Genomic DNA, 22,072 nt, shown 5'->3' with positions numbered 1-22,072 from the left:
AGACGCTTAATGACTGAGCCACCCAGGCGACCCCCGTGTGTATCCTTTTAACTTAACAGTATGCATTTAACGTTCTGTTAAGTCCTTTTGTGGCTTGATACCTCATTTCTTTTTATTTTTATGGATATATAAATATACATATTTATATGCTTATATAGTTATATGTTTATTGTATTTTATCAATATTATGAAATTCACGTTAAAAATAAATATAATATATAAATATATTTTATTTATGTTAGACATACATTTGTATATTTGAAATATATGAAATAAATATAAATGTATTTTAAAATTTTAATCTATATCTTATATTCATATTTATATTATATATGCATATATGTATTTATCATATGGATATGGTACTCTATCCATTCATCCATTAAAATACATCTTGATTACTTCCAGTTTGAGGCAACTATGAATAAAGCTTCTATAAATATTGGTGTACAGAGTTTGTTGTTTTTTGTGGATGTAAGTTTTCAACTCAAGTGGACAAATACCTAGGTCATATGGTAAGAGCATGTTTGGTTTTGTAAGAAACTGTCAAACTTTCAAATATTTGGGGTCAGAGAGTTTGAAATTTTGAAGCATTGGATATTATAACAGTAGGGTACACTTCTGACTAGTCTACATTTATGTTTTAAAATCTGCATCTATCAACCCAACATATGCTTTCTTATTTTTTTTTTAAGATATTATTTATTTATTTGACAAAGAGAGACAGCGAGAGAGGGAACACAAGCAGGGGGAGTGGGAGAGGGAGAAGCAGGCTTCCTGCTGAGCAGGGAGCCCGATGCGGGACTCGATCCCAGGACCCTGGGATCATGACCTGAGCCGAAGGCAGACGCTTAATGACTGAGCCACACAGGCGCCCCTCTTATTTTTTCAATCAGATATTAGCTTTCAGGAGACTTTTAACAATTATTAAGATGTGTTTACATTTTGAATATTCGGAGTGCTAATCTACGATTGAATACGATGAGCAGCAATAAATCAGGTCTATGGTACCTGCACAGATAACACAAAGTAAATAATTCAATCTTCTTATATTCAGATTGCAAGAAAGTGTAATTCAGTCTTGAGATTTTAATTAGTACAAGCTCTCAAGTGTAAAGTGTAATTCTTATATTTTTTAAACAACCAGAATGCAAAAGTCAATAAGTGGAAGCAAATTGAAGGGTTCCATTTTATGTCAAATTTAAGTTTGTATCAAGTCCTTTAGAAACAAACTACCATTCGTTATTGTCAGTTTAGGGGTGTATTTATTTATTTATTTTAGCCATTCTAATAGGCATGTATTAGTATCCAATTGTTATATATATTTGCAATTTCTAAATGAAAAATGATGTGGAGCATCTTACACTATTTGCTACCTGTTTATCTCCTTTACTGAGGTGTCCATCACTGCTCAATCTCCAACCACTTTCTTCAGCTACCTATACTTCCGTTTTCTTTTAGGAAGATACTTTCCTCCATTCTATATCCTCTTGGAAGGAGTAATTCCATATTTAATATTTGAAGCATGCCTGGCATAGGGAGTGAGGCAGTAGGCAAAGAATCAGGGATATATAACCCAACTGTGTCAACTAACATTCTCATTGGAATTTGTGTGAAAGAGAAGCTATCTTTCCATTGGACAGGAAACTAGGAAAAACGAAGTCACAAGGTTCTGCAGACACTTGAGAAAATGTCTGCTGAGATGTCTATTCCTGCTTCTCAGGTAGAGCTGATGCAGAGAACAGAAGAAGGACATGGACAGAGGACACACTAGGATGTTATTAGAACCTCTGTATCCAGCTGTATTCCACTCCTGCAATTTTAATTGTATATACCACTAAATTTTCTACTATTTGCTCAAACCAATTCATTGGATTTTTCTGTCAAGTCCGAAAGCTGTTGTTAACAGATACATTCAAACATAGGTGTCATTAAAAGGTCTAAAATTCTTCTACCAGTCACAGTAGAACTTCCAGGAAGCTTCTCTCTTCCTATTCATCTAGTTGTTTTAGCTAATGCTCATTTATTGAACATCTGCCATGTGTCAGATACTGTTCTAGGGTTTGAAGATATACTGATGAAAAATAAAAAAAAAAATGTCTCTGACTTCATGGAATGTCATTTTAGTGAGGAAAAATAAAAACAGAAAAACAGACAATATATGTCAACAAGTAAATAAACCAGAGACAAGTAAACCCTTTCTTCAGTGTAGCCAGACTTTTGTGAAAACAAAAACAAAAACACAAAACAAAAAAAAAACAAAAAAACACCAAAGCAACTTGCCCATGAGATTCCACATTTTAAAAAACATGTTAACAGCATTACCACCGAAGTTCTCAATCTAGGAACGCAAAAGTGAGGCTGTAGATTGAGTTTAGAAAACCTCCGCTTTAAACAGTAGTTGAACAAGCATGTCATGTCGTCCACAAAAGACACATTTGGAGAGTCACAGAACAAAACCACATAATAAATGAAGCCCGGGGAGTGGCAGGAACAACCAAAAGAGCGATTAATAATGAATTCTCAGAAAGAACAGAAAACCCTTAATAAGGATAGCAATGGGTGGACACTGAGCCTTGCCGAAGCTGTCTGTGTATACCTTGAAACATAAGAAGCTGCAAATACACTCAAAACAGTAGAACTGTGGTATTTGGCTAGTTCTATGTGGTTAGTTAGCACAATTCTCAATTGTAAAGAGATTATGGGAATTATTAAATATGTTCGATATTATCTGTGCTATTTAACTCTTTAGAAGTCAGTTAATTTATTCATAGTCTGTCACTGTTTTCTTACACCACTTTTATTGTTATTATTAAAGGCATCTGAAGGGATATTTTTTAATATGTGTTCATTCATCCCTTCATTCATTCATTCGTCACATATTAACTGAGGGACTCCCTCAGTTCTAGACTTAGCATAGATGATGTACAAGAAAAATGTCCCAGCCCTCACTGAGATTATATTTTAGTAGTAAAGCCTGCCAAAAAAAAAAAAAAAAAAAGACATAAATTGATAGTCACATTTCTGGCAATGTTTCAAATGTATACTTAAAATGTTTTGTATTTTGAAAATTAAGTAGAGAATACTTAATGTATTTTGAAGATAATATCAAAAGGTATTTTATAAAGGGTATCCCGTGAGGAGGTGGTATATGAGAGCTGAATGAAGTAAGGGAAGGAGCCATGCACAGATCCGAGGAATAACATTACCAGTAGCTCAAAAACAGGAAATGTAAAGGTCCTGAGGTAGGAACAAGCTTGCTGTGTTTTAGTGTCAATGAAAATAGATCTGAAGGCTGAAATGAGTAAGCAGTTAGGGAGACTTATAAAAGAGGATGGACATTGATACGGATATTGATCAGATCACATGAAACCTTCTACATTGTGGCTAAAACATTGCATTTTGTTTGGGGAATCAAAATGCGTTTGGGGTGTTTTGAGAGAGAGAGAGTAACATAATTTTGTATTTTATAAATTTTATTCTGATCTTTGAAATGGATATGTGGTTAGGAAAAAAAAAACCTAGGGTAAGACTAGGTTTACATAAATTAAACCCCACTAAAGATGAGTATATATATGGAATATTTCCAATCTTTAGTTTCTTTATCTATATATACTCTGTTACATGTATTCTGGTAAACTTAATTGTTCTCAGTCCTTTAAAATACCTACCAACTTAATATTATTACCAATTATAAATTATACAAACAGTATTTTGCCTAGATTTTATTAAGTTTAATGACTATTGTACCTACCTAAAAGACACTCTGTAAAATCCATTAAATATATAAAATCATATGATATCTAATCTGATAAATAATTATTCAAGTCCACTAAGAGAAGATGGAGAATCCCACAGACATGTTTCATGTGTTAATAAGACTTAGCCAAAGTATTTTTCTGTTTCCTATAGTAGTCGAGTTTTTTTTTTTTAATACATAATATTTAAACGGTCAGATAAGGGAACATGTGCATATTTAAATAATAGATAAAGGCAATAAGGTTAAATTTGAATGTAACAGTGATTCTCTTTTTCTTCATCTTCAATGAATTGTCTTATTAAATTGAGGATAAAAGGATTAATGTATAAAGCTTTTCTTTTTTAAATAATTTCCAAAAGAATACATTTTGTGAATATATTTAATCCTTGTTACTCTCATATCTGCTTTCTTACATTTTGCTAGCTTGCCCACCAATATTAAGATTTTGATAACTGTTTTGAGATGTGGGAATGGTGAGGTCTAATTAATCAGCAAAGTCAGGCTACTCACCCTAGTGAGAGTTGACAGTACACTATTTTAAACACCTTTTCAGGATTTTTATTGTGATGGTTTTAATAGGTGTTATTCCTCCGGGATATCAAATCCCAGCTCTAACATTTTTTTTTTCCATGTAGTTCATTCATTTTTTTCTTTTGATGAGGTTATTAAGTCTTCTATAACTTTCCCTCCTCATTTTATGTGCCAGCACTTTTAACACATTTTAAAAGACACTATTGATGTGACTGGCCCCAAGTGTTCTATTCAACCATAATTTTCATTTCCTTCTGGCATAAAGAGAATTTTTAAAAACCTTCTTTTTCTAGACCCCTCAAAAGCCATTACACCTTTGTCCCATAAAAATAAGAAAAATGAGAAACCCTTTTTTTATTCATATCCTCAAGTATTATTACATGAAACCACCCTTTCATTTATTTTTTCTTTACTCCTACTCCATTTTAGGTATAATGGATTAAAACACCCTTGTTGTAACTATAATAAACCTTTAGTAGAATATGTTTGTTTGTTTTTTTTTTTAACAACTACAGTCACACATCATGAATCTTAGGTATAATACCTCAATATTTTTTTAAAATTCTTATCAAAAGCCGGAAAGCTCAATTATTGATGTCACACTGGATTTCCCCCCAAATTAGACATCAGTGTTTTACTGAGGGCATGAGGCGTGTGTGTGTGTGTGTGTGTGTGTGTGTGTGCATGTATAGCTATAGGCAATAAGTCTGTCTTGGGGAAATAGTATGCACATTTTCTCAAAGTATACTTAGCTTTTTTTCTCCAAAAGCATAAGGTGCATAGATCAATCACTAATTAGCTGAAATTCAGACACTGCATATCCTTGGCCACCCAAACGCTTAAAGTGTTACTCTGGTCCCGTCATTTATCTTCCAAGTCTTCAGTCCTTGCTTCAATCATGTAAAGATAGCAGGAGGTAAAAGGCAACTTTATGACAGTGATAGAAACAGTATTGCTAGACAAACTCAAGAGCCAAATTTTGGAGGAAAGAAGTCAAGAAAAAGAAACATCTCCTTGAATATCCTAACATGCATTAGAAAAGTCCCATATGAAAAAAAACAGTGCTCACTTTTGTCAATAGTCTCAAATTCTAAAACTTCAAGAAATAAGTTTTCTCAACTTTCATTACAATTTCCAGACCTGTTAATTTAGATTCACAAGCAGACAAAATTCTGATGAATTCTGTCACTTTTATTTTTCAGAGATTTTATTTATTTTTTCATTCATTCATTGGGGTGAGTACGTGAATGGGGGGAGGTGCAGAGAGAGAAGGAGAGAGAGAATCTGAAGCAGTCTCTGCGAGTGTGGGGCCTGACGTCTCATGACCCTGAATCATGACCCGAGCCAAAATCAAGAATCAGACGCTCAACCAACTGAGCCACCCAGGGGCCCCAATTCTGTCACTTTTAAACTCACAGTTCTTGGCAGTTAAGTATCAATCTTAGCATGAAATTACAGGTGTACAACATGAATGTGATGATTTTTCCTTAACACAGTGAAGGATTCAAGAGGTTCATTCTTAAATTGGTTCACAATTTAATTTATTCAAGTGCCTTAGGATTTGATAATTAAAAATAGGAAGTTTGTTTTCTCAAAATTCAACCCATTATTGATTAGTGCTGAGAGTTAATTACTTAAAATATCTCATTCTTCTTTTCTCAGAATAAGAAAATTTATTATTGAAACTTTATTTTACATAATTTATGCAAAGCAATACTACTAGTGTTCAATTTATATAAAATTATTTTTAAATATTTATTTTTTAATCTTTTTTTTAAGATGTCCTTTTTTAAGATTTTTATTTACTTATTTGTTTGTCAGAGAGAGAGAGAGAGCACAAGAGGGGGAGCATCAGGGGCAGAGGGAGAAGAAGGCTCCCTGCTGGACAGGGAGCCTGATGTGGGGCTCGATCCCAGGACCCCAAGATCATGACCTGAGCCGAAAAGGCAGACGCTTAACCGACTGAGCCACCCAGGCACCCCTGAAGTTCTTTTTATTTTAAAGGGGTGGGACCAGGTTTGGCATTCAGCAGAAACTCAGACCAACAAAGGATGACTATATGTTATTCTTAGAAAACCGAAGACCACAAAAAAACCCCATGAAATACACTAACATTTTCACTTCATAAAAAAAATAAATAAAATAAAAATAAATATACCTGCTCATTTAATTTGATATTGCATGCTAAAAATCACTGGATCCTCAACAGGTCAAGTACTGTGGCATAGATGTATACACGAATGGCAGTCTTTGAAAAAGTGATTGTTCTATTGTTATAATATGTGGGACAATAAAGATTAACAATATTACTGTACATTTTATAGTTTCATATAAATGTGTATATATGTACTTATATCTTTTATTTTTCAATTTATACTCAAATTACTTAATTCTTGTCTCCTATTATGAATTTATTATATGTCTATCACAATAATAGGCAGTTGGGTGATACTGTACTTTAAAAAACATGATATATAAAAAATTCACTTTATAATAAATAAGAAAAAATGATCATTTTGCTAAGTAATTTTCATTTTATAGGAGATGTTATTTCACATGTAGCTCCTTTAAAGTTAATAAAATTGTTAACCTTATATGTAATTATCATAGACAATTTTGTTGGACAATAAAATCTATCTGCTATGAAACTTCATGTGTAATAGGTACTTGGTCAGAAATAACTGAAATTTGTGTGTTTACCTAGAGATGCTGCTACCACATCACAGAGGTTCTGTGATCAGGAAAGAGACCCTTGAATGGCCTTTTTAAAATGTGAATATAAAGCACACAAACCACATTTATTTTGAAAGAAGATTATCATCAAAATTAGTGAATACGTGAAGCAAAAAAAGAAGAACAAAACCCCCACAGAACACTGTTTTCTCTGTTGATGTGGAGACACTGGGGATGCACAGGTAGGTAAGAATGAAAGGTATAACCTTTGCCACTGATATTCAAAACGAGTAAGACCTGAAGGAGTGGACTAGTAGAGTCCTGGTTGAGATTTATTGACTGTAGAGGACACGGAACATTCAAAACACAGCCAAGCAGAAGAGAAGGAGGAATGGACAGGTTTGTGAGAGAGGCTTTTTTTTTTAGACGCAGAGTGTGGCTGAGACTGAAAGCTTCCAGGAACCTGCCTTTGGACAATGTTTTAACCTATGATGTTGACATACGAACTCTGAAATTAGAGCCCAACATGTGCAAACCTGAGATAAGTTCAAAGAGTCAAAATTCCAAGCTCCTGAGAGAGTATAAAAGATTTACAGATTCTGTGATAGAAAAGTGGGAAAAAAGACTTGAGTGTCCTAAGGAAAACACATACTTAAGTGCCCCAAGAAAATGACAAGAAACCAGCCAAGTCACATCTTATGAATGCTCATTGATACCATTAATGATGACCATCTTTTCCTTCTTCATTCTTAGTTGTCATTGATAAGATGTAGTAATGAGACTGTGCCGATATCCAGGAGTAGGAAAAATGACAGCAGTAGAATGACAAAAACAAAGGAATTCAAGTTAAGCACTTTGGTGAAAAGAAGATACATTTTTGAAATAGCTAAAGGCTCTAGCTCAAATTGATTCATTCACTTTAATTTGATTGGAAATAAGGTTGGAATAGAGGCTGCTTTTTATGAATTTAACAGTTTGGTCCTTCTGAGCTTTTCTTAAGAAGAGGGTCAGGAGATTGAGTTATAAATGGGGTTGATGCCTTGGCCTCTTCCAAAAGTCACAGTGTAATAACTTATTGTTTTTCCTTGTTAGGGCCACTGGTTTCAAGTCTCAGAGAACAGTGAATCCTTTGGTCCCGGAGGCGAGGAGGCCTGGGGAGGGGTAGGGTGACAAGAGGCTTTGAGTAACAAACCACTTTCTACACCTGCAATAAATTTTCTAAATATTGGGCGCCTGGGTGGCTCAGTCATTAAGCGTCTGTCTTCGGCTCAGGTCATGGTCCCAGGGTCCTGGGATCGAGCCCCACATCCGGCTTCTTGCTCAGTGGGGAGTCTCCTTCTCCCTCTCCCACCCCCCTTGCTTATGTACCCTCTCTCGAGGGAATTTGACTTTCTGTCAAATAAATAAAATCTTAAATTTTTTTTTTCTAAATATTTAGGATAACCTGGGGTCAAATATACTAACCTTCTGCTCCCTATTGCTTGCTGTATAATGTCTGGATGTCTAAATAAGATATTTATTTGTTTATTTATTATTTATTTATTTATTTATTTATTTATTTATTGTGGTATTCTGATGTTGAAATAATTAGAATTACATAGAAAGGGCATGGCATAATCTTTATTTCACATATTTATTGATATGTGGAGGGGAAACTCACTTCCATGCCTGCTACTTCTTGTGGATGTAGACGCAGCACTGACAAATTTATACCGGAGTCGGTGTGCATGTTTACTATGGAATTAATGAACAAAGCTGTCGCTATGTTGTATACTAGCTGTTTCTGAGCTATGGAGATTGTGCCAATGTGTCATGTAAATGTTTCCACTTGTTAAAATTTTTAAAGGCCAAACATGTGCTGTATTTTTCAAGCATATTTTTCCCCAGGATTTGAAAGTAATTTTGACATAAATTTAATTAAACCCCCAAATCCTACTCTTATGTGTTAGAGAGTGTCATCACAGCTAAATGCCATAGTTACTATTCTGAACACTGGAAAACACATCCCATACCAACCTACAGGTTCCTTTATATTTCACTAAAAGTGCAGTTGATGTGAGCCTATTAGCATTTTTCAAGTGAAAATTAAACAATAATCATTTTGTCTTATATAATTAATTTACATACATTTGTCTGTTTTGAAAATAAGTAGAAGTGGGAATACACAAAAGAAATGGGTTTTGATAAGGCATAAAATCTCCACCTGAAAGCTAGAGTTCTAGTGTTAATATTCTATGCTTGTTTAGGGCAGATAAAGGTCTAATGACCTGAGAGATATAATGTCAACAAGTAGTCCCAAATGTCTTTCTCCTCCTTGGAATATTTACGGAGTCAAAATATGCCATGCACTACATATGTGGCATTAGGTTCTCTGGGTTCTTTTTTTTTTTTTTTTTTAAGATTTTATTTATTTATTTGACAGAGACAGCGAGAGAGGGAACACAAGCAGGGGGAGTGGGAGAGGGAGAAGCAGGCTTCCCGCTGAGCAGGGAGCCCGATGTGGGACTCGATCCCAGGATCCTGGGATCATGACCTGAGCCGAAGGCAGACGGTTAACGACTGAGCCACTCAGGTGCCCCACAGGGTTCCCTCTTTTAATTTGGACCTCATACTCAATAAACCTCCAAGAAAAAAACCTAAATGTCCGTAGACAACAACTGGATGTAATGTGGCACATACACCCTATGAGGAAAAAAACAATGTTTCACTTAAACAAAGGGCAAATATGTTTGTTTTGACACAGAATAATTTCATGTACTTGAATATTAGGTGCAGATGCTAATCTAACCTCAGATCATGAGTCCAGAAATGGTGGAAATCATCATTGGTCATTAATTGATTTGTCTAGCCACTCATTTCCACCCAGTTAGCAAAAATAAGAACTGTTGTCATTTCCATTTTTGGACACAGCATTAAGAGTAGGTCTGCCACAGAATGAGGTGTCAATAAATAATCACTGTGAATAGTTAGTTTGCCTATACATACCTATCCATGGTGTACATATGGATATATTTTATTTCTACAGATATTTTACAATAATTATTACCTGAAGTCTTTTGACAAGCATGTAACATTTTGAGCATTTATAAAATTAATCAAGCATATGTAATATCATTAATTACACTAATGATCAATTAAATTCATGAAATGCTCATGCATCTTTCTGAATCTTTAATAGCACTTTCTTCTTTGGGGAAAAAAAATGTTTCAAAAATGAATTAAATGCCAACAACCCCAGAAATATCCACATTAAATTAGTCTATATTCCAACATTATTGGCAGCCAGATCGATTAAAGCATATAGAAAAACAGAATATGGGACGCCTGGGTGGCTTAGTTGGTTAAGCGACTGCCTTCGGCTCAGGTCATGATCCTGGAGTCCAGGGATTGAGTCCCACATCAGGCTCCCTGCTCAGTGGGGGGTCTACTTCTCCCTCTGACCCTCTTCCCTCTCGTGCTCTCTGTCTCTCATTCTCTCTCTCTCAAATAAATAAATAAAATCTTTAAAAAAAAAAAAGAAAAACAGAATATGTTCAAATGTAGAAACATTAGAAAATTTTGAGCTGCTTCAAATTTTCAAATAATTTGCTTAGCTAAACAAAGCAATTTCTACTGTCAAGAACATTGACTTATAGAATTAATAATAAAGTGATATTATGTTAGATATGTTTTAAGGTCATTTCTCATCCACACTCTGTTTTGGAGAATTATTTGCCAATTGTCCCTCTTTTTTCCAAAATATCTATCTATATAGATAGAGTTAGAGATAGAGATAGAGACAGAGATAGAAAGATAGATGATATATATGATATAGATATGCATATAGATCTTGTCCCCATGCTCATCACAGTCACTGCTAATTGATCAGAGAGGTAGAGAGCCATTGAAATAAAACAGCTATTATAGGCCTATATGCTTTCCAAAGATCTTGGAAAGGTATGACCTGGCTAACTAGTATAAACAGATTTAATTACTGGAAATTTTAACTAAGAGGCACAGATGTAAACTGAATGTTAGCATAAAGAAGTTAAGCCAAAATATGTGATACAATTTCCAGAATGTAGAGATGTTTGAGGAATTCATTCTTGCCTATATGCAAGCTGAGGCAAAAGATCTCTGGATAGCAGAGGAGGTATACACAAAAAAGCAGAGATAAGATAATCATACTGCCCCTGAAAGATATGGAAAATACAGCTTTGGACTCTTTTCTCATCTATTTCTTGGTGGGGGTGAAGTCCTGGTTAAACCTAATTTTTCATCTTTATGATGCCTTAATTTAAGCAGCTGACTAAAATATACAAACACAAAAGACTACTCTCACTTTAAATTTTGTTTTATTTTTTTTAAAGATTTTATTTATTTATTTATTTGAGAGAGAGAATGAGATAGAGAGAGAGCATGAGAGGAGGGAGGGTCAGAGGGAGAAGCAGACTCCCTGCTGAGCAGGGAGCCCGATGCGGGACTTGATCCCGGGACTCCAGGATCATGACCTGAGCCGAAGGCAGTCGCTCAACCAACTGAGCCACCCAGGAGCCCTCTCACTTTAAATTTATGAGCAGAGATATATAGTTCTTCAAAACTGCTGGAAATCCTACCATATTTCCTTAGTCTTTTCTCCCTTTGTTTTTGTTTATTTTTTCACAAACTCTTTTGTTTGTTTTTCTCAAATCTCCAAAACCTTTTCCTCTGTCACTTTCAACTGATGCTTCATTTCTTACTTCTTATAAGAAACATATGAAATATATAAGAAGTAATGTGTTCTTATCTGGTTGCATCTCTACATTTGAATGTATATGCATATATACATATGTAAGCAGATAAGAACAACACACTTTTACATCATAAAATAGGTCCATATACCTGCACCTAAAAGTGCTTAGTTTTCTAATCCTTTTCTATTTAATGGATGAAGAATCCATGCTCTCATCTAAAGTCAAATCTAACTCCTCTCTCTGTTCTCTTATTCCCATCCACATGTCTCTCTCTCCTGATCACTATGTATATCTGCACTACATATGCACACATATATCTGCTTCTCTTTACAGAAACACTTTTCCAATGAGCTATCTGGAAAGTGCTTGCTATCTTACTTCCTCAGCTCCTATTTTCTCTCACAAACTCTCTTACCCAAGTTAACCAAATCAAAGGTCATTTCCTAATCTCCTTCATACTTGGTTTCATCAACATTTAGTTCAGCTCATTACTCTGTCCTCCATAAAAACTTCCTTAATTAGCTTCTATATATCTATACTCTCTTGGTTTTCCTCCCCTATCACTGAAGACTATGTATATGTCTGCTTTACTTGTCCTTCTCCATCTCCTGATCTCTGAAGGTTGAAGTGCGATATACTTCTATCCCCAGCACTCTTTGCTTCCCAACATGCACTCCTTCTCTTGCTCATCTCAACTATGGAGTCCTTTGCCTTGTCTCTCTATTAATATACTTATAAATCCTATATGTACATACTTTCCTCCAAATTTTTCTTTGATTTCCTGACACATATCCAACTGAATAAATGGCATTTTCCCTTGCTTGTCTAAAAGAGATTTAAATTTAACTAATCTTAAATGCATATGGATATGTATATATTTTCTCCTCACATCCACTTTCAAAAGTGTGAGTCCCCAGTGTTTCACATTTCCGTAAATGACTCCTCAAGGTTTTTTTTAGGTTAGCTTATATTTTTTTAATTCCCATAAACTCCATGTCCACACCCCAGGGAAGTGTGTCAGATAGTCAGACAACTTTGTACTGCCACTGGCACTTCTGTCGCCTTGATTCAAACCACCATCATCTCTCTCTCTTTTGGGCAACTACAATTAGATACAAATTGACCTCTTGACTTACACCTTGCTTTTCTGTACTAATGAATTCTTTTTTTTTTAAAGATTTTATTTATTTATTCATGAGAGACAGAGAGAGAGAGGCAGAGGGAGAAGCAGGCTCCCAAGGAGCAGAGAGCCCAATGCGGGACTCGATCCCAGGACCCTGGGATCATGACCTGAGCTGAAGGCAGACGCTTAACCATCTGAGCCACCCAGGCGCCCTGTACTAATGAATTCTTATTCAACATCTCTTTAGATGTCGTCAAGAGGAAAAAAATACTGACAAAATGTAATCACAACTCATGCCTAGATTTTGGGGGGAGACTTTCAGAGAGACATTATACAAATCACTGGAAATTCATATATTGATGAAAGAAACATGTAGAAATAAATCTTTAAAGTGATTATCACATAGGGGAACACATGAAATGCTTCACATTTGTCTGAGTACACACCACCCTCTATCGTAACTATGAGTTTGGTAAGTAATTTATAGCTAGATGATGTGGTGTCTTGAACTAAAAACAAACTGCATATTATTGTATCAAATTAATTTGAATTTTTATTAATTGAAGTTCCTTATATTTTGCTTAACCAAAAGAGCAGCACTGTTAATTACCTTAGCCTTATATTGTGCTGGAAAATGCCAAATCTCCTTTCTTCAATTGATTACCTACAAATATTTTTTCCACATAATTATCTGGATGATAACCACAGACAAAGTTTCCCACTTTTCCCATTTGGTTCTAAATTTTTATTATTAATAGGTTTTCAAATGTCTTCTAAAGTATCTATTGACACACTTCAGAAAGGATTTCTTTTATTTATTTATTTATTTATTTATTTATTTATTTATTTATTTATTATTTATTATTTATTTGAGAGAGAAAGAGAGCAAGAGATCAGGGGAGGGACAGAGGGAGAGGGAGAGAGAGAATCTTAACCAGACTCCACACCCAGCGTGAAGCCCAACACAGGGCTCGATTTTATGGCCCTGAGATCATGACCTGAGCGGAAATCAGGAGTTAGACACTTAACCGACTGAGCCACACAGGCACAACCCCCTCCCAAAGGATTTTTTTTTTTAAGATTTATTTATTTATTCATTTGAGAGAGAGACAGATAGTGACTGACATAGCAAGAGAGAGCACAAGCAGAGAGGAGAGGGAGAAGCAGGCTCCTGCTGAGCAGGGAGCCTTGTGTGGGGCTTGATCCCAGGACCCTGGGATCATGACCTGAGCCAAAGGCAGATGCTTAACCGACTGAGCCACCCAGGCACCCCCAGAAAGGATTTTAAAAGTGAAATATAAATCAGACTAATAGAGAAAAATTTTCAATTGCATTTTCTAGAACATTTTAGTCCCAATTATATATGCTGAGTATAATCAATGGAAAGATTTTCATTATCCTATTTTTGCAAAGAAATATTAAAGAAATTTTAACTACATTAAAAAACAATGGTTCCATAAAATGTTCTTCACTTTGTAAGTTACAGAATGTCACATTTTGCATTTGAAAATAGCATACTGAGAAAATAAACATGATAAGTGAAGGTGTCAGTGAGAGGTAATGACTGATAGAATATTTAAAGTCTCAAGAGAGAAGAAAAATTATTTGAAGTAATAAAATGTATAAAGTGTTCTCATTTTTCTGTCACTATTGAATATAGTGCTTATAACTGTTAATGGAATATTCATACATCCATAGAAAACATGAAATAAAATGTTAAACTAAAATATTTATTCTATAACTTGAAACTGACGAAAAATGATATCACATGAAAATATATAAAAACAAAGTAAGACTATCCATGTATTTGAATGTTAAATTTAGTTCTCATAAGAGGGGAAAGAAATGGGAAAATTTGACAAAAGTTAAATGCTTCAAGAAATGCACTTATTCTCTAAAATTTTGGGGGTTTTGCAGGGGTGTAGGGAAGTAAAGTAATATTGTCATATATCTAATAGATATTCTATTTACAGCCTAAGATAAGAAAAATCAGCTTAAAATAAATCTGTGAGGAAGGTGACTATAAGATAGCTTCTCAAATGTCAACCAAGAAACTAATAATAAATATATTTCTAAACTCAAGTTAGTTATTTTTTAAGTAGTCTTATCGACAATCAGAAAATTTACTACCATATATTAGCCTATTATAACCTGGAAAATTCAGTTATATAATAATTTAACCAGTCTTTTGACTAAAAAGAAAATATGTATGGCTTTACAGATTCAAATTGAGAATTTATTGCAAATCAAATGTTCACAGTTATTATATAAAAGTTACAGTCTTAAATAATTATTATCTGTTACTATGTTCTTCAGTTGGCTAAGAACTGTATCAAATGCATGATTTAAAATACTGCAGTGAGCAAGAATGTTTCTAAATAATGTCACATATTCATGGAAATCACTATTGAAAGTAAAGTTTTAAAAATCATAAGCAAGCAAGATATCATGGTATTACATATTTCAGCAGAATATTTGGAACATACGTGCACTATAGGAGAAGACAGAATCTCTTGGTTCTTATCCCAGTAGCATTAACTTGCTATGCAAGTGTTGGCAGGCCATTTTTAAAATCTTAGTCTTGTTGCCTTCTCTATAGTACATTGGCTTGTTATTATGGTGAAACAATAATATAATACTTATGAAAGTGTTTTGAAATAAATAATATTCAATGTATTATTATTATAACCAGTACTTTCCGGTAATATCTTTTAATGCACTTGTTAAGTAGTCAGTATCTAAATCTCTTTCTTTTGGATCATTTTTCATATTCTATGTAAAATCTATCATTTATCTACTATCTATCTATAAGTGGAAAGTAAGTCCATGTAATATGTAATGTTTACAGACTCCGTTACAGAGTTTTCAAAAATCAGAGGAGAAATAAACATTTGGTATGATTTTAATAACAAATGGTAACTTTCTGAGTGCACACATTACAATGATTTCTATAGATGTAATGAGCAATACATAGAATTCTATATTTCATATTTTGATTACAGTGGCAACAAAACTATATTGTTAACTTTGATTAAACATTAAATGTGAGATAAACCTTAAAAGTGAAACACAACTCAATCAATTTTATATCACCAAATTCAGGAAGTTTTACTGTAAATCCACCCAAACTTTGGGGATTAATCAAATTGGTTTTAATGTTGGGTGTACTGAGGGCATTCAAGAGACCTAGAGTTTCTGTGTCTGCATTATGGTCTTAAATAGTTAATGCATATTTGTAGTTGTCCAATTTATTAATTTCACTACCATCCTGCACTTGGCTAATACTGACCAAAAACCAAACCAAAACAAACAAATAGCTGTTCATTATTTTCCAAAGTTTAAATATTTATCAAGATTACTATTTTTCATGAAATGGCATAAAAGACTAGACATAAAACAGAGGCTTTACAAAGCCTCCCTTCAAAAATAAATAAAAAGGTAATCTAAAATCCCACATGTATTAACACAGAAATTACTATTATATTTTAAAATATCATTGTGTCATTGGCAGCTTAGTTTTCTAGCCCAAGTTCTATGAGTCCCATCTTTAAAAAGAAATCAGGTAAAAGAACCAATTAAAAAATGGAATATGAAAGTCTCTCCAGGTTATACCAAAGAAAAAAAACACAATGTCGGATCTCATTCAAATAGTGCACACATAGCCATAAAAACCATATTTCCCAAGTTGTTATTGTTTGTGATGAACATTTAAGTGCACAGAACATTTGCTTTTATGGCAGTTTTATTCTCAGCACAATAAATGGCAAAAGGTTTCTGTTCAATTGACTTTCTCATAAAAGGTTTAATTCCTTATTCATTTTGGCATAGGTTGTATCTTGAGTTTCTTACTCTAGCTTCTATTTATTCTCTGAGTAAATTCTGCTGCGTAAGATAGACTGACCTGGAGTCAGGGTGAGAGAAAATTATACTTGTTATTAGTGATGTGAATTGCAGAAGTTAGAAGTCCTTTGGGGGTGGAGTGAGGATGGGAGATGACTTTAAGCCAAAACTGCCATCACAAGAAATAGCTAGACACTACACAAAAATAGAATGTCTTATGCTATGTGATGGGGTTCAGTACAGTTCACCTCAGAATGTGCTGCTTTGGCATAAGGATTATTTCCAGACAATCTTATTTGAAGACAATAAAGGCCCTACAGACTCAAGAAGAGCTTTTTGGTACCCCCACCCCATAGTTGTCTAAAAGAATTTAGATAGGGGGCCTATACCTAGAAGAGAGTTATTACTTAAGATAACTTTTTTTTTTTTTTAACATAAGGAAAACTTCTCAGCAAGACATGGCAAACATTTGCTTACCAAACCTTAGTTCTTCCATCTCCCTGTGAATTTTCTTCTCCAGTTTGAAGTCCCAGACCCTTACCCTCTTCTTACTTCAGGACGCATATAAACCTCAATTCCCTGTCAATGAGTTTCATATTCTTATGGGGCCCTATTTGTATGTAATTAAATTTATTTTTTCCCTTCTTACCTGTCTTATGTCAATTTGATTATGAGGCCAGCCATAAGAATTTAGAAAAGTAGAGAAAACTTCTTTCCTCCCCAACATATATCAAGTATCATCTTAAAGTATTTGATGCCAATAATCAAATACTACAATATTCTATATCCTATTTTAGCCAGTTTCTTTGTAATCACATAAATGTGACTAGAAATAAATTTAAAGATGCTATACTCCTAGATCTATTATATGTTTCATTTATAGTTCCACAAATCATAAATCATTAAAGAAAATTCTTAGTGAATCCATGTCTCTATTTAAGAGTTAGTAATAGTAAATGCTAAGCATACTATAGCGGCATTTAAATATTTAACACATATAATAGAAGGGAGCTATATAGATATGGTTATAAGCATAAATATATGCATAGATATAAAGATGTAAATGTAAATATAGATATAAATCTCTTTAACTTGTACTCTAATCTTAATTTTAATACAATCAATAAACATGATTGTACAGATATAATTCATTTTATTAAGTTTAAATATAAATGGCAAACATAAACCTGATAAATTTGATATGTGAAATAAGACTTAGCTTAAAGTTGAAATAATTAATGATAATGCAAACCATACTTTCTTTAAAATTATCTTAAGTATTTGCTAATATTTTTCCAGTAGTTATTCTGCATTACTCTTTTTATTTTGAGATAACTGTAGAGTCATATGGGGTTAAAAGAAATAATAGAGATTCCATGTACCCTTCACCCAATTTCTACCAATAGTAAGATTTTGAAAAACTATAGTACAATATCATAACCAGGATATCATTTTTAACACTATCCACTGATCTTACTCAGATTTCCTGTTTTACATGTATCAATTTGTTTCTGGGTATGTGTTTATTTTTATTCAAATGGAACACGAGTAGGTCCCTATATTTACCACCATAGCCAAGAAGATATAGAAAAGATCTTTCAATATTTTTAAAAATTAATTTTAAGGCACTGGTAATCTTTTAAAACAGAGGTTAACAAACTTTTTATGGGAAGACTAGACGAAATGTTTTCTATGCTTTGCAGGCCACACTACCTCTGTTATAAATACTCAACTCTCCTTTTGTTTTGCAAAACGCCCAAAGGAAATTCCTAAATAAATGGATGTGGCTCTGTTCCAATAACACATTGCTTAAAAAAAAAAGTGGACTGCAACCTGGGTTTGGTCTCTAGGTTCTTGTTTGTTGACTTTTATTCTAAGGTTTGCATAATTACCTTTTTTAAAAAGATTTTTATGTATTTGAGAGAGAGAGACAGAGGCAGCGAGAGAGAGCACAGGAGTGGGGAGGAGAGGCAGAGGTGGGCTCCCCAGTGAGCAAGGAGCCTGACCTGGGGCTCAATCCAGGACTCTGGGATCATGACCTGAGCAGAAGGCAGATGTTTAACCGACTGAGCCACCCAGGCACCCCACATAATTACCTTTTATTAGATCTAAAATATGAAATGCTTTTTTGCGGAGGAAAACTCATTCTTATTATCTAGTTTGATTTTTTTCTATTAAAAAATGTAATTAAACATAAGTTTTTAGCAGTTCTTGAACTTAATATTTTGATTTGCTTTTTCCATTGGACCATTATTGGAAACAATATAATTGCAGACATTCTACGGAAAATAAAGTTCACAATCACAAGGATTAATTTTGGCCATCACAACCATGTCAGTCCTTTAGCTATAATGAATCTTGTTTTACACCTAAAACTTGGCCATGTGCACACCCATAAGACAGGCCACTTATTGTTTTGTTGTATATCACTTAGTTCCTTTCTGCTGAAGCGAAGTTCTTTTGTGAGGTAGATATGTGTTAGGCAAAATCCCAAAATAAATAAGCAGAAGACACAAATTCTGAGACCTGAGAAATGTGTAAACCCTTGGTAACTAACCCAGATAATATAAATGAAATTTTAATGCTACGTATAATGAGATAAGAAAGTATTTTGACTTATATATGATGAGAAAGTATTTTGAAACAATCATAGATTTGATAAATATACTCAGTATAAGTCTGAAACACAAAAGTTTTTCAAACCATTGTTTTATGAACTCACAGGAAGACAAAATTCCTAGCTATATCCAGTTCATCTATGTCCATACTGATATACATATTGAGTTGCAGTATGCCTAAGCATCCAGCAATAAAGTTGAACATTAAAATACACCAAGTGGTTTTTTTTTTCTTACATGCTATTTAATATCATATGTTTCCACATAATCGATTGCTGGGTGTCAGTTGGACAAAACTTCATTTTGAGAATGTTTCTAAATTACCTTAATAGAATATTATTTATATAGCAGTATTGCCAACATAGCATCTCATGTCAAAATGACAGAATAAATACTCACACACACACACAATACACTTTCATGAGTTTTAAAGCACATGCTAATAGAATTAATTTTAGTTATTTGTAAAATAGATTTGATAGAAGGGAATAAATCGAACTGAAACAAAAGCAACTGCTATTCTTTCTGTACAAGAAGAGAACCTGATATAAAATACTCTGTGCATGAATTCAAGTTGCACATAGTTCACTGTGGTAAAGAAACTATTATCATTTTACTTCAATTATATCAATGGGCTTCTAGTAGCCACACTGACTACAGAGTATTGCACCTTATATCATTTGAAAAACTCTCTGTATCATTTTATTATCACCTTGGAAATAATATTTTATTTATTCTACCATGTTTGAAAAATGAAAGTTTTTAGTCATTTTACTGGAATATCAGACAAGTCTTAAATGTAAATAAGCTTGAGGAAAATTATGAAAAAATGGGATAGGAATCAATTGAAGACTAGAAATCAGGTTGATCACTAACTTTTTGAATGAGGGAAGTTCTGTATTTCAGTCTGGGTTATGACTATGAATAAGCAAATATTTTCTCCAGTAGAAACAAATAAAGACAAAATAAGTTTATGAATAAATGACATTAGAAATGTTCAATGATTTATTTACTTATATAGCATGTTAAAATAATTTCTCAAATTACTAATTCAGCAGTACTTTTTCATAAACAGTAACCAATTGTTTTGAGTACCATGAAAGTGAATACCAATATTTTTTAGGTTTTCAAATTACTGTAATCCCAGATTTACTAATTAAATTTAGCAGAGTTTTTCAGAGTTATTTCAGTGGGCATTTACAGGTTCCATATAATCTGAATTATGTGGTGCAAACTGAAACCCATCGTTTTTAATCAGGAAGAAATGCGATGTTATCACAGCATGGCTTGGCATTCACTATTCACTCAATTCCACTCCAGGTGCTTTTTACTGGGTGGATTTGGCCTGTTGACTGAATTGGCCTCCCTGTGTCCTAAGATAACTGCCATGATTGGGAAGCCATATGGTGCAATGCTGTAAGCTATATTAAATTTGAGTCATATTTTGGCCAACTTTGTACTCATAATTGAGATTCAGAATTGTATCTGTGTACATTTCTATACACTTACTGTTTATTGATGTAATTAAACTCACATTTTTTCTGTCCCTTTTTAAATACTTGCTGATATAAAATCATGCTAGAATTTAAACTTAAAGGCAGTAGTTGAGAAAAGGAAAGAAATAGAAGGTGACACTTTAGGTTCACCCTGTATTTACCTTTAAAGAAGCAGTCTTCATTGTGAACAATGGTAATCTTTTGCTTTTTCAGGCAAGCAGCTCTATGTACTTCGCAGTGGTTTTCATAAAATTCTCCATCCGATCCACACACGGGTTTGTAGTGCCGCTTGCAAAGGTCCATACAGGCACATTCTGCTTGCCCTGTCTCTCTGCTGATGACACAGTGCCTTCCCAAACCACAGTATTTATTTTCACAAGACCCCAAAGGGCCATCCTGAATTAGGAGTCCTGAAGATAAAGAAGAGGAAAATCATTTGTAGTCATATGTCTAAATAATATGTGCATGTCAAAGCATAAAATAAAAAGAAGTCTAAGAGAAATATAGTATAATCAAGGTTCAGTTGTTCTCTGTGCAAAAGAGACTTGTATCAGACAGGTAGATGACCTTTTGAAAACACTCTCAACATTCTCCCCCTCCTACTCCCCTGTGATGTAGCTCTCTCCTCCCTCTCCAATGAGTAGTGTGGTCCTTAAGAAAATGATCCACAAAATTAAACTGCCTGAGTTCAAATCCTGGTTCTACCATTTATTAGCTGTATGTCTTTGGAGAAATTACTTCTTTGTGCCAAGTTGTCTCATCCGTTAAATGATGGTAATACTACAGTCCACCTCCTAAAGTTGTACAAAGTACTACCTATAATAATCTGCAGGAATCACTTCCTTGTCATATAGTAAATGTTAAATAAATGTCAACTTTTACATTAAGAGAATTCTGGATAGGAGAAATGACATGTATGTATATACAGCAGGAAATAGGAATGGAAAATAATTGTGTCTTGAAAACTTCTTGGTGGGTTCTGACAGCTGATCTTTTCTTATTTTGACCTTTGCCACTGGACAATCACTAATACATTTCTCAACTAAATGAATAAATCATGAATAATTCAATTTTCTTGCTACTTATTCAGTTTAACAATCTCCATTGACATCAGAAAAGAGTAGGTGTGTCCAGCAGGCTTGTACTAAAACCAAACTAATCAACTTGAATCCCTACACTTTTATAGACAGATTTGGCTTTTCTCCTTTGAGAATTTAACTGGAAAGTAAAAAAATGTCAGTAAACTAACACACATATGAGAGACACACACAGATATATATATATATATATATATATATATATATATATATATATATATA

The 22,072-nt window shown here is 33.7% G+C and overlaps 1 protein-coding gene across 3 annotated transcripts in view; it reads right to left on the bottom strand.

Moving 5' to 3' along the window:
- FSTL5 (follistatin like 5) overlaps positions 1-22,072 on the bottom strand; it is a 673,395-nt gene that overhangs the window by 460,730 nt on the left and 190,593 nt on the right. For all 3 annotated transcript variants that reach the window (XM_021698885.1, XM_021698886.1, XM_021698887.1), the window contains exon 3: positions 20,915-21,163. In XM_021698885.1, coding sequence (XP_021554560.1) covers positions 20,915-21,163 — 249 coding nt within the window. The remainder of the gene's footprint in view (positions 1-20,914; positions 21,164-22,072) is intronic.

The sequence above is a fragment of the Neomonachus schauinslandi genome, chromosome 2 (genome assembly GCF_002201575.2).
Source record: "Neomonachus schauinslandi chromosome 2, ASM220157v2, whole genome shotgun sequence".
Lineage (NCBI taxonomy): Eukaryota > Metazoa > Chordata > Mammalia > Carnivora > Phocidae > Neomonachus > Neomonachus schauinslandi.
The sequence above is the reverse complement of the archived record's forward strand: the minus strand, read 5'-3'. Positions and strand labels throughout refer to the sequence as shown.